This window comes from Pocillopora damicornis, chromosome 3 (genome assembly GCF_964200805.1).
Source record: "Pocillopora damicornis chromosome 3, jaPocDami1.2, whole genome shotgun sequence".
NCBI classification, from domain to species: domain Eukaryota; kingdom Metazoa; phylum Cnidaria; class Anthozoa; order Scleractinia; family Pocilloporidae; genus Pocillopora; species Pocillopora damicornis.
Window position 1 is genome coordinate 25,760,357 of NC_142672.1, and position 12,144 is coordinate 25,772,500.

A 12,144-nucleotide genomic window follows, 5' to 3' on the forward strand; every position below is an offset into this window, starting at 1 on the left:
ATAACCGTAGAGGTCTTCATTTTTAAAAAGTTGTCTCTCTCTTGAGTCATTTTTAGATTATTGGTGATTTAAAAATCTCAAGAAGACCTGAAACCTGAATGGTTCTTCAATGTTTGACAGTCACATTGCCATGGTTTAGCGTTTTAAATTCGGACCAGGCGACAACAGAACCACTTGGTATCCTGCAGTTTATGTACTGAGCAGCAATTTCGCTTTTGGACAGAACCCGGTCCCACATGTTGACCTCAGCCAGTTGTGCATTCAGTGTCTCCCCCAATGCAAAACCTCCTCCGAGTCTGTCTTGATCTTGCCCGAGAACCAGATAGCCTCCAGATTGGACTGTGTATCCCACATCAATATCCCTATGCTGGCCTTCAAATTGACCGTTTTTATACAGCTTGAGTTCACCATTAGTGTTTTCCCAAGTGAAACACAAATGATGCCAGGCATCATCATAGACCCAAGGATTGAACCTAAAGAAAATTAATATTCATGAAATGAGTAATTCATATTTCTTCATTCACTGCTCAGTTTGTTTCTTTCCTAATCATCCATCGCTTCATTCGTTCCAGTATCATCCGTACACCTGTTCACACGCCCTCCCTCCCCACCCACAAGAAGTAACTATATTTGAGTAAACTCGGCTGGTCCAAATTTAAGGAGAGGAGAAAAAAATTAAAATCTCTCACGAGATGTAAATTATGAATGGTACAACCCCAACCTACTTTTAAAGATGTCTTTTAGAACTTTATTCTATATTTTATGCGGGTTTTGGCGGAGGGAAGGGAAGAAAACCGGAGGAACCGGAGAAAAAATCCTCGGGGCAAGGACAAGAACCAACATCAAACTCAACTTACATGTGAAGCCACGTCAGGGAATTGAACCCAGGCCACAGTGGCGGGAGGCGAGCGCTCTCAACATTGTACCATTCCCGCTCCCTGCCGGGGCATTTAGTGTTGGCTAAATGAAATCGTGCGAGCCGTTTTTCTTTTTCGTGACCATTTTCGAGGATGGTCATGGTAACGAGAAATCGTTAAAAAGGATTGAATTAACTTTCATCAAATAGGAATTACCTGTGTTCTTTGTTATTGATGGCGAAAGCTACCTCAGTTGGATAAATTTGGACATAAAAATCATTTCCATCAAGTTTGGCATAGCTGACGATAGCTTGCAGTTCTTGGTCTGCAACGTTTATAAAAAAACACAGCGACAACTGGCTGAGATTTGATCGTATGGCTGGATATTTCATGGCATAGTTTTCAGTGGAACGCGGTGCAGGAAACTCGAGCAAGTATCCTGTAAGAAAGAGTTGAAAGTGTTTTCATAGTTTTCATGTTTAACAAAGCATTCACCTTTAATTTAGTGGAATAACGTGATTGCTTATCAGGGAAACTGCTTTCGCTTCCATCCTTTCTACAGAAATATCAAAGAATCTCACGAAAGCCTGAGTCAAAATATTAGCTTCCGCATTAATGTGATTCCTCAGAAATAACAGTTATCAAACCATATTTTGTGAAAATTTTCTTGAATGTTCCCCAGCAATCTCTATTTCGAGAACTACAATAAAAAGGTTAGGTCACTATGCTTGCTAAATGAGTTGTGATGGGCAAATCTTACTGACCTAATTGAAGCCTGCACTGATACTAATCACTCGTTATTTCATCGGTTCACGGTACATTTTGCGGTAGTTAGAGGCAAGGGGTGAAAAACACACTTGATAGATAGAAAGTCTCACGTAACAATGAAATATACAATTTAAGAAAAATCACTCAATTTTAAACGATGGTGTCTCAAAACATTCCTCAAGTCCTTGCTTTCAAGGCCACAATTTGCATCCTCGAGTACCGGGCTTCGTGCATGCTTATAGATATATCTTTTTTCTGCTGATTCTTTTATTTATTTTATTTTCATTCAAAAGCAATAATTTGGCGGAGGCCAAATTATTGTACTTGTTTACTGTGCAACCGAGCTTGTTCAAGGGCAAAACACCATCGTGCCTGTTCTCCTCGCCCATTGATTGAAATAAAATAATATCATGTTCTCGGAATGCGCCCCTACTCATTTCCCTTATTTGCACGATATTATGAGCAGTTCAGGATGCGCAATGCAATACTGAGGAATCACCTTAATATGACAACTTTCTACGGGATGGTCATAAAGTAAGATGGTATAATTCTCAACCAATAAGAGAGCACGAATCTCTTTATCTCGCTTAGGCAATAAAACCATAGAATGATAGAGAAACATACTAAAGCACACTTGGCGAAACCTGTTACCGGGTTGAGTTAATAGTGCATCTCAGTGTGGCTTTAGCTGTTCCCACTTAGAGCTGTAATTTATTGGAATAAAAACAGTGTACTTGCTAGAACTTTGCTAGTATGGTTGTGTTAGAGCAGCACTAATCAATGGGAAGGGTTTACTTTTTCCCTTATTAGTTTAGCATTTCTAATGAAGAATATTAGTGATAGGAATGTACATTGACTTACCTATGTCACACATTTGTTTCCCCTCTGGCCCTGATAAACAACTGCAGTTGTGATCGACTACTATTAAACGGATGAAGACAATGGTTAATAAAACATTAAAACGTTCAAGATAATTTATAATCTTCAAATAACTTAGTCGTAGCTTTATGATTTTCATCGAAGCTTTCTTCATATTAGCGATTGTCTTGTATAGCGTTTTCAATTGTGTATTGAAAGAAATACCGGATTGCCTTCCTTTTTGCTTTATTTCGCTCTGTGATTGGTCAAGAAGCTTGGAGCGCTTCGCTCTGTGATTGATCTAGAAGCTTGAAGCGCTGGAAAATGGGAAGGCTCAAATTGGAATTGGTTTAAATTTTGCATCTGATTGATTGGGATGGTGATACAAGTATTGTTGCCTATTTTTGATGATTTTAACCTTTTCTGTGTACGGTAATTGGGATTACTTTGGTTTTGGTTTTTCAACACTCAATTGAAAACTGCTAAATTTGAGTACATCGTGATCGAGTACGCGGTATACTTAGCACATACTAATAGGTGAATCCGGAAACTCTTGTAATCTCCTTCGCCGCCGTTTTTTTACGATGTCGCGCAACGATCCCTACCAGAGAAGGCCTCGTGAAGCGTTTTATGACAAAAAATGGTAAAAAATGCCAACGAAAAATTTATATTTGCAGACTTTCTATGATTATGACTGATGATATTAAAATTTGAAAAGATAACAGGATAAAGAAAGTTCAGCTATTTTAACTCTTTAATCAGCAATCTGGAGGCTAGTTGAGTTACTTGGAGGCGAAGTTTTACTCTGGCTGCATAACTTGTCGTGGTGGACATTGAACAACAATTTAAATGATAAGAAGAGAGAGTTACGCCTTACTCTTTTCACAATGGTTTCCTTTGTACGATCTCGTACAGCGACAAATATAGCCATTTGTTTGATACAGTGGTACACAAGTTCCGTTGTTCTGACATGGCCAACTTGAGCAGGGAGACTAAGAACAAGAAAATCGTTCATTTTTATTAGGGCTACTTAAAACGATAAAACCGCGACGATTACGTCCAACACAAGCTGTGGTTCATATCAAGGAGTGGAGCTAAAATACGAAGGGATGATAGTGATCAATCATTTAAGACAAACGCCCCTGTCTCAACACGAGGCTTCGTATCTCAGTCGGAAGTATCTCGTTTATGCGACTAAAACTGCTGATGCTTACCAGACTTTACTTTTTTTAATTCAAGGAAAGATATTAATTTATTTTCGATGCTCAGACAAATCACTACTATTACTAGAGATAAGGAACATAAACTTATACAATACGTGCATTATGCAAAAAATTAACGAATATTTTAAGTGAATAACACCTACAAGATAGAGATATTCAATTCAGTCGGTCACCTCAGTTCTTTTCACCCTCTGCCCATTTAAACAGAATACTTAGGCAAGGAATTTCTTTCATCAGCCACACATTAAGAAGATCGTCCTTTCAATCATATTTGCCACATCGTTCGATTTAACGCAAAATCTCCTACGAACGCGGTACAGGCCGACGTAAAAAACTGGTACAAGAATCGGCAAAAACTGTTTATTGATAATCTGGTTCTGCTCCAAAGTATGATAGTTCTCCTAATTATAACCAATACAATTTCCTCAAGTTTGACTGGCCCAACAGCTGCTTTATTTTTCGCTAATCATTTTACACAGCTGTCATCGGACACTTGGCTGTAATCGGACAGTTGAAGCAGCCAATCATACTGAGTCCACCAGGCAAATCCATCAATCACAGAATTAATCACCATAATTATAGCAACAACCACTTATCCTAAAAATACTGAGAAATTTCTAAAATGGAAAAATGTTTTTGCTTTAAACATTGTCCCTATCGGAAATATATGACCTAAATGTATTTGTTGTTTTCGGAAATTGTAACGGTTATGATTAATTGGCAACAGGACTTCTTGTCATCCAGTTCTGTCTGCAATCATACTAGTGATTGACAAATTGGACTCTCGCTTCGCGGTTCTCCGATTTTGTCAATCACTCGTACGACTAAAGACCGATGATGAAGTTTTGTAATCGCCGACAACTACTTTGAGTAGATATCTACACTACGTTTTCTGCATTGAAGGTCCAAAGTTTCGCCCGTGGTCCAATCTTGGCTTAACTAGTTCGTAGACTAAGCCGTGTTTCTTTCTAAAATTCTGCATTTAAAGTTGTAGCTTTCACCTTTAAGAATTCAGTATTTTAAAATGTCATGAGAATTTCCAGCTACTACGAACATTTGTAAGTCGCTGAATGGTAGATAAACTACAACTTACCACTGGACTAAAATGGTGAAAAGAAACATTCGCCTTCAGTTCCGTTCTGGCTCTGTACATATCCGTGTCCAGCAGTTCACAAATGTACCAACCATTATCTGGATATGCCGCCAGATTATAGGAAAAACATTCACTTTTAGCTATGCATTTGAACGGGCAAAGATATTTGTCCTTAATGAGAAAAGATGCGATAACTGATGTCGAAAGATGTTTTTGAGTAACAGCCATGAAGTTTCCATACATTAATTCTCGGTTTCCCGATCGGAGCAAATCGCCAGGTTGAGAGGACCGACCATATTGAGTGATGGTAGAAACCAGAATAAATGCGAAAATGAAAACAAAGCTGAGGAACGCCATAGCCGGGAGGATTGATGTTTTGGCTTGAAAAGCTTAGAAATCTACTAAAACTTCCCTTGCAGCCTTTAAACAGCTGCCTTTATTAATAAATCAAACGGTATTTGTTAGATTACTTTAAATGGACTCTGTTAACAATAATCAGTATTTTCCGGTTTCTGTGACAACTACAAAACTTTATAAATTTTGGATAAATGAAAAATAAGCTGCATCTTTATCAAAGCAAACCAGAGGATGTGCTGCATAATTTCTGGTTTTATGACATTGTCAAGTGCGCGATGTAAACAAAATAGGCAAATAACATGAAAAACAAGCGGTTGTCACGAAATATTTTTCTCAGAGGATTCGTGCTCGCACGACATTATGACACCTTCCTAAATTATTAACTTTGATTTGAAAATACGTCTTTCTAAAAACATAAAAGTTTTCTAAAAAAAGATTACGCCGGCGCGTGCGCCATCATTGCGCAGAAACCATGGGGAGTCTCCTTAAAGGAAGTTCACTTTTTTCATGGGAAGTCCGACTGTATCTTTCTCCACTTTTTGTTTTTTCTGTGCGTGAATTTTTAAATTAAGACCTGATCTACAAAATTGTTGATGATGAAGTTTAAAAACGCTGACAACTACCTTGAATAGATATCTACACTACGTTTTCTCCGTCAAAGCTCTAAATTTTCGCCTGTAGTCCAATGTTGGCTTAACTAGTTCATAGACTAGCCCGTGTTTCTTTCTAAAATGCTGCATTTAAAGTTGTAGCTTTCACCTTTAAGAATTCAGTATTTTAGAATGTCAAGAGAATTTCCAGTTACTACAAACATTTGTAAGTCGCTGAATGGTAGATAAACTACAACTTACCACTGGACTAAAATGGTGAAAAGAAACATTCGCCTTCAGTTCCGTTCCGGCTCTGTACATATCCGTGTCCAGCAGTTCACAAATGTACCAACCATTATCTGGATATGCCGCCAGGTGAAAGGAAAAACATTCACTTTTAGCTATGCATTTCAAAGGGCAAAGACATTTGTCCTCAATTAGAAAAGATGCGATAACTGATGTCGAAAGATGTTTTTGAATAACAGCCATAAAGTTTCCATATATAAATTCTCGGTTTCCCGATCGGAGCAAATCGTCAAGTTGAGAGGACCGACCATATTGAGTAATGGTAGAAACCAGAATAAATGCGAAAATGAAAACAAAGCTGAGGAACGCCATAGCCGGGAAGATTGATGTTTTGGCTTGAAAAGCTTAGAAATCTACTAAAACTTCCCTTGCAGCCTTTAAACAGCTGCCTTTGTTAATAAATCGAATGTTATTTGTTAGATTACTTTAAATGGACTCTGTTAACAATAATCAGTATTTGCCGGTTTCTGTGACAACTACAAAACTTTATAAATTTTGAATAAATGAAAAATAAGCTGCATCTTTATCAATGTAAACCAGAGGATGTACCGCATAATTTCTGGTTTTATGACATGATCAAAGATTTTTGTAAGACTCTGATGCGATTCTTAATCATTATGATTCTGCTAAATAACTTTGACATGAAGATCCTTCTCCGACTTTAAGTAAGATAAGATTCTTAAGGTTACTTCCCATCTTCGCGGGTTTCCTTTGGGAATTTACTCTTACGCGCGCTAGTTTTACTTAAATTCTAGCAAACTATATATTAGGAGAGAGCTTAATAACTACAGTTCACGATAAAAGTATAATTGAGAAGCAAGACAACGAATCGACAAAGAGCTTTTAAAATTACGGTTTGAGGCAATTGTCAATGATTTTTTATCATGGCTGATACTTATATAAATAAAAGGAAACCTCGTATTTAACTTAAGGTCCAGCAAATTTTGGTTTCAAAGATTTTTCTATGAGCAAAGAGCTTCCACGTGTGAATTTTGTCAAGTGCGCGATGTAAACAAGATAGGCAAATAACATGAAAAACAAGCGGTTGTCACGAAATATTTTTCTCAGGGGATTCGTGAGCGTACGACATTATGACACCTTCCTAAATTATTAACTTTGATTTGAAAATACGTCTTTCTAAAAACATAAAAGTTTTCCAGAAAAGCATTACGCCGGCGCGTGCGCCAACATTGCGCAGAAACCATAGGGAGTCTCCTTAAAGGAAGTTTACTTTTTTCATGGGAAGTCCGACTGTATCTTTCTCCACTTTTTGTTTTTTCTGTGTGTGTATTTTTAAATTAAGACCTGATCTACAAAATTGTTGATGATGAAGTTTAAAAACGCTGACAACTACCTTGAATAGATATCTACACTACGTTTTCTCCGTCAAAGCTCTAAATTTTCGCCCATAGTCCAATGTTGGCTTAACTAGTTCATAGACTAGCCCGTGTTTCTTTCTAAAATGCTGCATTTAAAGTTTTAGCTTTCACCTTTAAGAATTCAGTATTTTAAAATGTCATGAGAATTTCCAAGCTTAGAAATCTACTAAAACTTCCCTTGCAGCCTTTAAACAGCTGCCTTTATTAATAAATCAAACGGTATTTGTTAGATTACTTTAAATGGACTCTGTTAACAATAATCAGTATTTGCCGGTTTCTGTGACAACTACAAAACTTTATAAATTTTGAATAAATGAAAAATAGGCTGCATCTCTTATCAAAGCAAACCAGAGGATGTACCGCATAATTTCTGGTTTTATGACATGATCAAAGATTTTTGTAAGACTCTAATGCGATTCTTAATCATTATGATTCTGCTAAATTATTTTGACATGAAGATCCTTCTCCGACTTTAAGTAAGATAAAATTCTTAAGGTTACTTCCCATCTTCGCGGGTGTCCTTCGGTGAATCAACTCTTACGCGCGCTAGTTTTACTTAAACTCTAGCAAACTATATATTAGGAGAGAGCTTAATAACTGCAGTTTACGATAAAAATATAATTGAGAAGCAAGACAACGAATCGACAGAGATCTTTCAAAACTCCGGTTTGAGGCGATTGTTAATGATTTTGTATCATGGTTGGTACTTGCGTAAATAAAAGGAAACCTCGATTTTAACTTTGAAAAAAAGTGTACGTTGTCACGAAAGATTCCCCCCGGGGATTCGTCCACTTACGACATTATGACACCTTCCTGAATTATTAACTTTTATTTGAAAATATGTCATTCTAAATACATAGAAGTTTTCTAGAAAAACATTACGCCGGCGCCTCCGCCAACATTGCGCAGAACCCCTATGGAGCCTCCTTAAAGGAAATTTACTTTTTTAGGGGAAGTCCGACAGCATCTTTCTTTACTTTTTGTTTTTTCTGTGTGTGTGTGTGTGTGTGTTTGTAAATTAAGACCTGATCTACAAAAAGTTTTAAAACGCTGACAACTATTTTGAATAGATATATACTCTACGTTTCAAAATTACGCCTTGAGGCGATTTTTAATGATTTTGTATCATGGCTGGTACTTGTCAGATAAATAAAATGGAAATCTGGACGCAAGCGTAGAATTCCGCCAGTACCAGTCGCTTTCACAGAGGATTTTCTTTTTTACTTGACAGAATGGTTCTCCTTTTGCCTTCTTTGGGCCTGTTTCTTTTTTTCTTTTTTTTACCAAGGACTCTCTTCTACTTTTGATTTTTCCATGAGCAATGAGCTTCCACCTGTGAATTTTTTCAAGTGCGCGATGTAAACAAAATAGGCAAAAAAACATGAAAAACGAGGCCCAAGATGAGTGGTTACCGCGAAAATTCCCCCAGGGGATTCGCTCACGTAAGTAAGTAAGTAAGTAAGTAAGTAAGTAAGTAAATCTTTATTTCCATGACGTGCACAATTACAGACAAGACTGTATTCTCCCTTTTGGCCCTATGAAACTGAATTACATTAATTCTAATTACAGACATTTAAAATACTAAAATAACAAGATACTAGGAACTTTATGAAACTTAAGATCACATAGAACTTAAAATCACATGAATAAAAATTAGAATATTCTGTCAGTTTTAAGACTAGCAGGTGTGAATTTATTCATAATGCAGTCAAAGCAGTTTCTTTTAAACTTCGTTAGATCGACAAAAAGTCATTATCATTAATATTCTTCCAAAATTGAAGGGCATTAAAAAGAACATTCGCTTCCTGTTGTTGGTTCGTGGAATGAGGAGGTGATAAGGCATCCGAGATCTTGTATCATGAGACTCGCAGAATTTCAATGATAGTAGTGTCTCAGTGAGGTAGTCAGGAGCAGTCCCTCCAAGATTCTTTTAAACTGGATTAAACGTCTTTCAAGAGACTTAGACTAGCATTTTATGCCCTCATACTGATGATTTCCAACCTTGATGCAACGCGCGCCTCGACCCAATTTCCTGTAACACGAAATTCCCTGATCACTGAAAACCTTCTAAAATCGTCTTTCTCAAGAGCCATCCTGGACACATAGTCAACTGGTTTACGGTAAATAGATTCGTTGTCCTTCATTTTACAGTTTCCTAACAGTATTTTGAATTTTGTCCGGTAGAAGTGTCACGCTTGGATCTCTTCGTACTCTGTGAACAGAGTCGGCGAAAAGGACAACCTTTTTTCACTATCTAGAAGCACTTGAGGATTCTAAATGAAGATAAAATATTTTCCAATAGAAATAGGTATTTTTCAAAGAGACCTGTATACAGGGTTAGCGAAAAACATCAAGTTCGAAATTTTAGGCTGCCTAGAAGCGCTTGAGGATTGTAAATAAAGGTAGAACGTTTTCGTATAAATATTTTTTTGATTTCGAAGAGAAATATGGAAAAATATCGGACTACCAGACGTTTAATTATTTTAAGTTTAGTCACTTCATTGCTAGAACGTCAGCGACACTGACGGTTTGCGTTATGATTCTTATCTGTTGCTTTGCATGGACAACAACCTCGAGCGCAAGCTCCTCTCCACGAGCAGGAAACTTCAACTGACCCTTGTTCCTATTTAACAAGGATGGCAAACTTCAATTAAAAAAAATTGATGAATGAATGAAAACGTGGTGGATCAACATTTTCACCTTCTTCGAAATGCTCGCAAGGATTTTCGTGTTCCTTCTTAGCAACAACCGATCCGTAAGCGTTTACTGCCTCGGAATCTACTAAATCAATGGATTCATCTGATTCCATAACGGATTAAAGCGTGTATAGAACTGTTTTAAATACAATTATTTTGACAAGCTCTTCAAACTTATCGAAGAAAACGCAGTAGGTATATTGAGACAACGTAACAAGGTAAAAATGACTGACCAATCAGAGGCGCTGTTTAAACAAAGGCGGTGGTTCCAAAAAAAAAACAAAAGACCGCGTTGCATTAAGGTTGGAAATGGGCCTTTAATAGGTAGCCATTCGAGTTTATAAAATAACGGTAAGGTTCTAGCTTGGAAGGGAGCATCGAGGATAAGAAGTGCACATCACTTTTGAACTTTAAAAACTTCATCCAGTAGTCCTGCATTACAGCTTGCCTAAACTGATACATAGTACTCAAGAATGGGTTTGATACTAACATTTAATAGAATTATACGATATTTAATTGGCGGGAATTTTTTAATCCTGGCCAGAACAGCAACGCGCTTTAAAAGTTTCTTCCTCAGATTTGTTACATGGCTTGACCAAGAAATGGTGGGGTCAATATTCAGACCTTAGAGGCGTTCTTCTCGAGCTTGCTCAAGTTTCCTATCATCTAAGAATAGTGTGAATTCACTTTCTTCGCAGCGGGACAGTTTCCGTCTAGTACCAATAATGATGTATTTCGTTTTTTCCGGGTGGGCTACCGTACCATGATCTTTAGTCCATATCGCCGTTCTATCAAGATCTCGCTGGAGTTGTAACTGAACGTCAGTTTAAGTTGTGGTACTGGCCTAGAAAGTGGCATCATCAGGAAATAAGCCATTCCTACTTTCCCAGGAGAGCGGTAGGTCATTGACAAAACAGGAGGAAAAACGCAGGACCCAAGATCGAACCCTGGGGAATACCAAAAGGCAATACTTCGGTAATAGATACGGTGCCTTTAAAATTCACACACTGACGACAGTCTGTAAGGTAGCTCTTAAAATAAAGTAGAGATGAGGGAGAGCAGCCATGAATTTGCAGTTTGTTAATTATCAGGTCACGACTTACCACATTAAAGGCTTTGCGTAGATCCAGGAAGATCGCACTGGTATTTAGGCCTTGGTCTATCGCTTCTAACCAATCATCAGTCATTTTAATCCATTGAGTGATGAGGTTGGAATCCAGATTGCGTCGAGACAATGAGATTAAATGAACGTTGGTATAGCATTAAGTGAGTACATATGTGTCTTTCAAGTAGCTTTGAAATGATTAGAAGAACCGAAATCGGACGAAAATTATTCGGATTAGAAGCTGGTCCAGATTTGTGAGCTGGTGTAACTCGTGCTAGTTTAAGGGCAGAAGGGCAGATACCAGATTGGATACTTCAATTTAGAACATTGGAATGATGATCGAGAATAGTTTCTGATTGCTCAGCGATACATGTTGGTTATCAATCATCTAGTGTAAACAAAAATTTTCCATTAAATGCTATAAACGTCTTGAATTAGGGTTACTCGTCGTAGTAGATGTCAATATTAAAGTCTCTAATAAAGTTTGTTTCCTTAGCTTCAGCAGAGATACGCTCTACTAACTGTGTGATATATTCAAAGAAAATCAATGGTTTTCGGGGGACGATACAAATAAGATTAGAGTGAGGGGGTGCATCGATGTTGTTTAAGTTCGGGGTAAAGTTAAGGTACAGTTGTTCTATTCTATGCGATTCGAGGTCTGGCATTCTTTTTCCATCTAGATCTTCACGAGTATGATGGCAATTCCACCACCAACGCGCAGCCTAGCTTGAATATTTGATGATCGGTCTTTACGAAAGATCACGTACGAGATTTTGACACCTTCCTGATTCATTAACTTTTATTTGAAAATACTTCTTTCTGAAAACAAAAATTTTTTAGGAAACATTACGCTGGCGCGCGTGCCAACATTGAGTAAAAACCCTATGGAGCCTCCTTGGAGGAATTTTGCTT

The 12,144-nt window shown here is 37.5% G+C and overlaps 1 protein-coding gene across 1 annotated transcript; it reads right to left on the reverse strand.

Moving 5' to 3' along the window:
- Positions 1–5,239, reverse strand: LOC149049069 (C-reactive protein-like). The gene is made up of 5 exons (XM_089198748.1): positions 4,800–5,239; positions 3,361–3,475; positions 2,487–2,546; positions 1,074–1,296; positions 1–473 (listed from the first exon to the last, which is right to left on the reverse strand). Exons 1-5 carry the CDS (start codon positions 5,154–5,156, stop codon positions 107–109), a joined length of 1,122 nt encoding a protein of 373 aa, XP_089054874.1. The 5' UTR covers positions 5,157–5,239; the 3' UTR covers positions 1–106.
- Between the last annotated feature and the right edge of the window lie 6,905 nt (positions 5,240–12,144).

Excerpts from the sequence above, each read along its gene's own strand:
- LOC149049069 (XM_089198748.1), bottom strand. The coding sequence starts at position 5,156 with ATGGCGTTCCTCAGCTTTGTTTTCATTTTCGCATTTATTCTGGTTTCT. Across the intron at positions 3,476-4,799 it reads TTCACCATTTTAGTCCAGTG|TCTCCCTGCTCAAGTTGGCC; the intron begins GTAAGTTGTAGT and ends TCTTGTTCTTAG. Across the intron at positions 474-1,073 it reads ATCAATAACAAAGAACACAG|GTTCAATCCTTGGGTCTATG; the intron begins GTAATTCCTATT and ends AATTTTCTTTAG.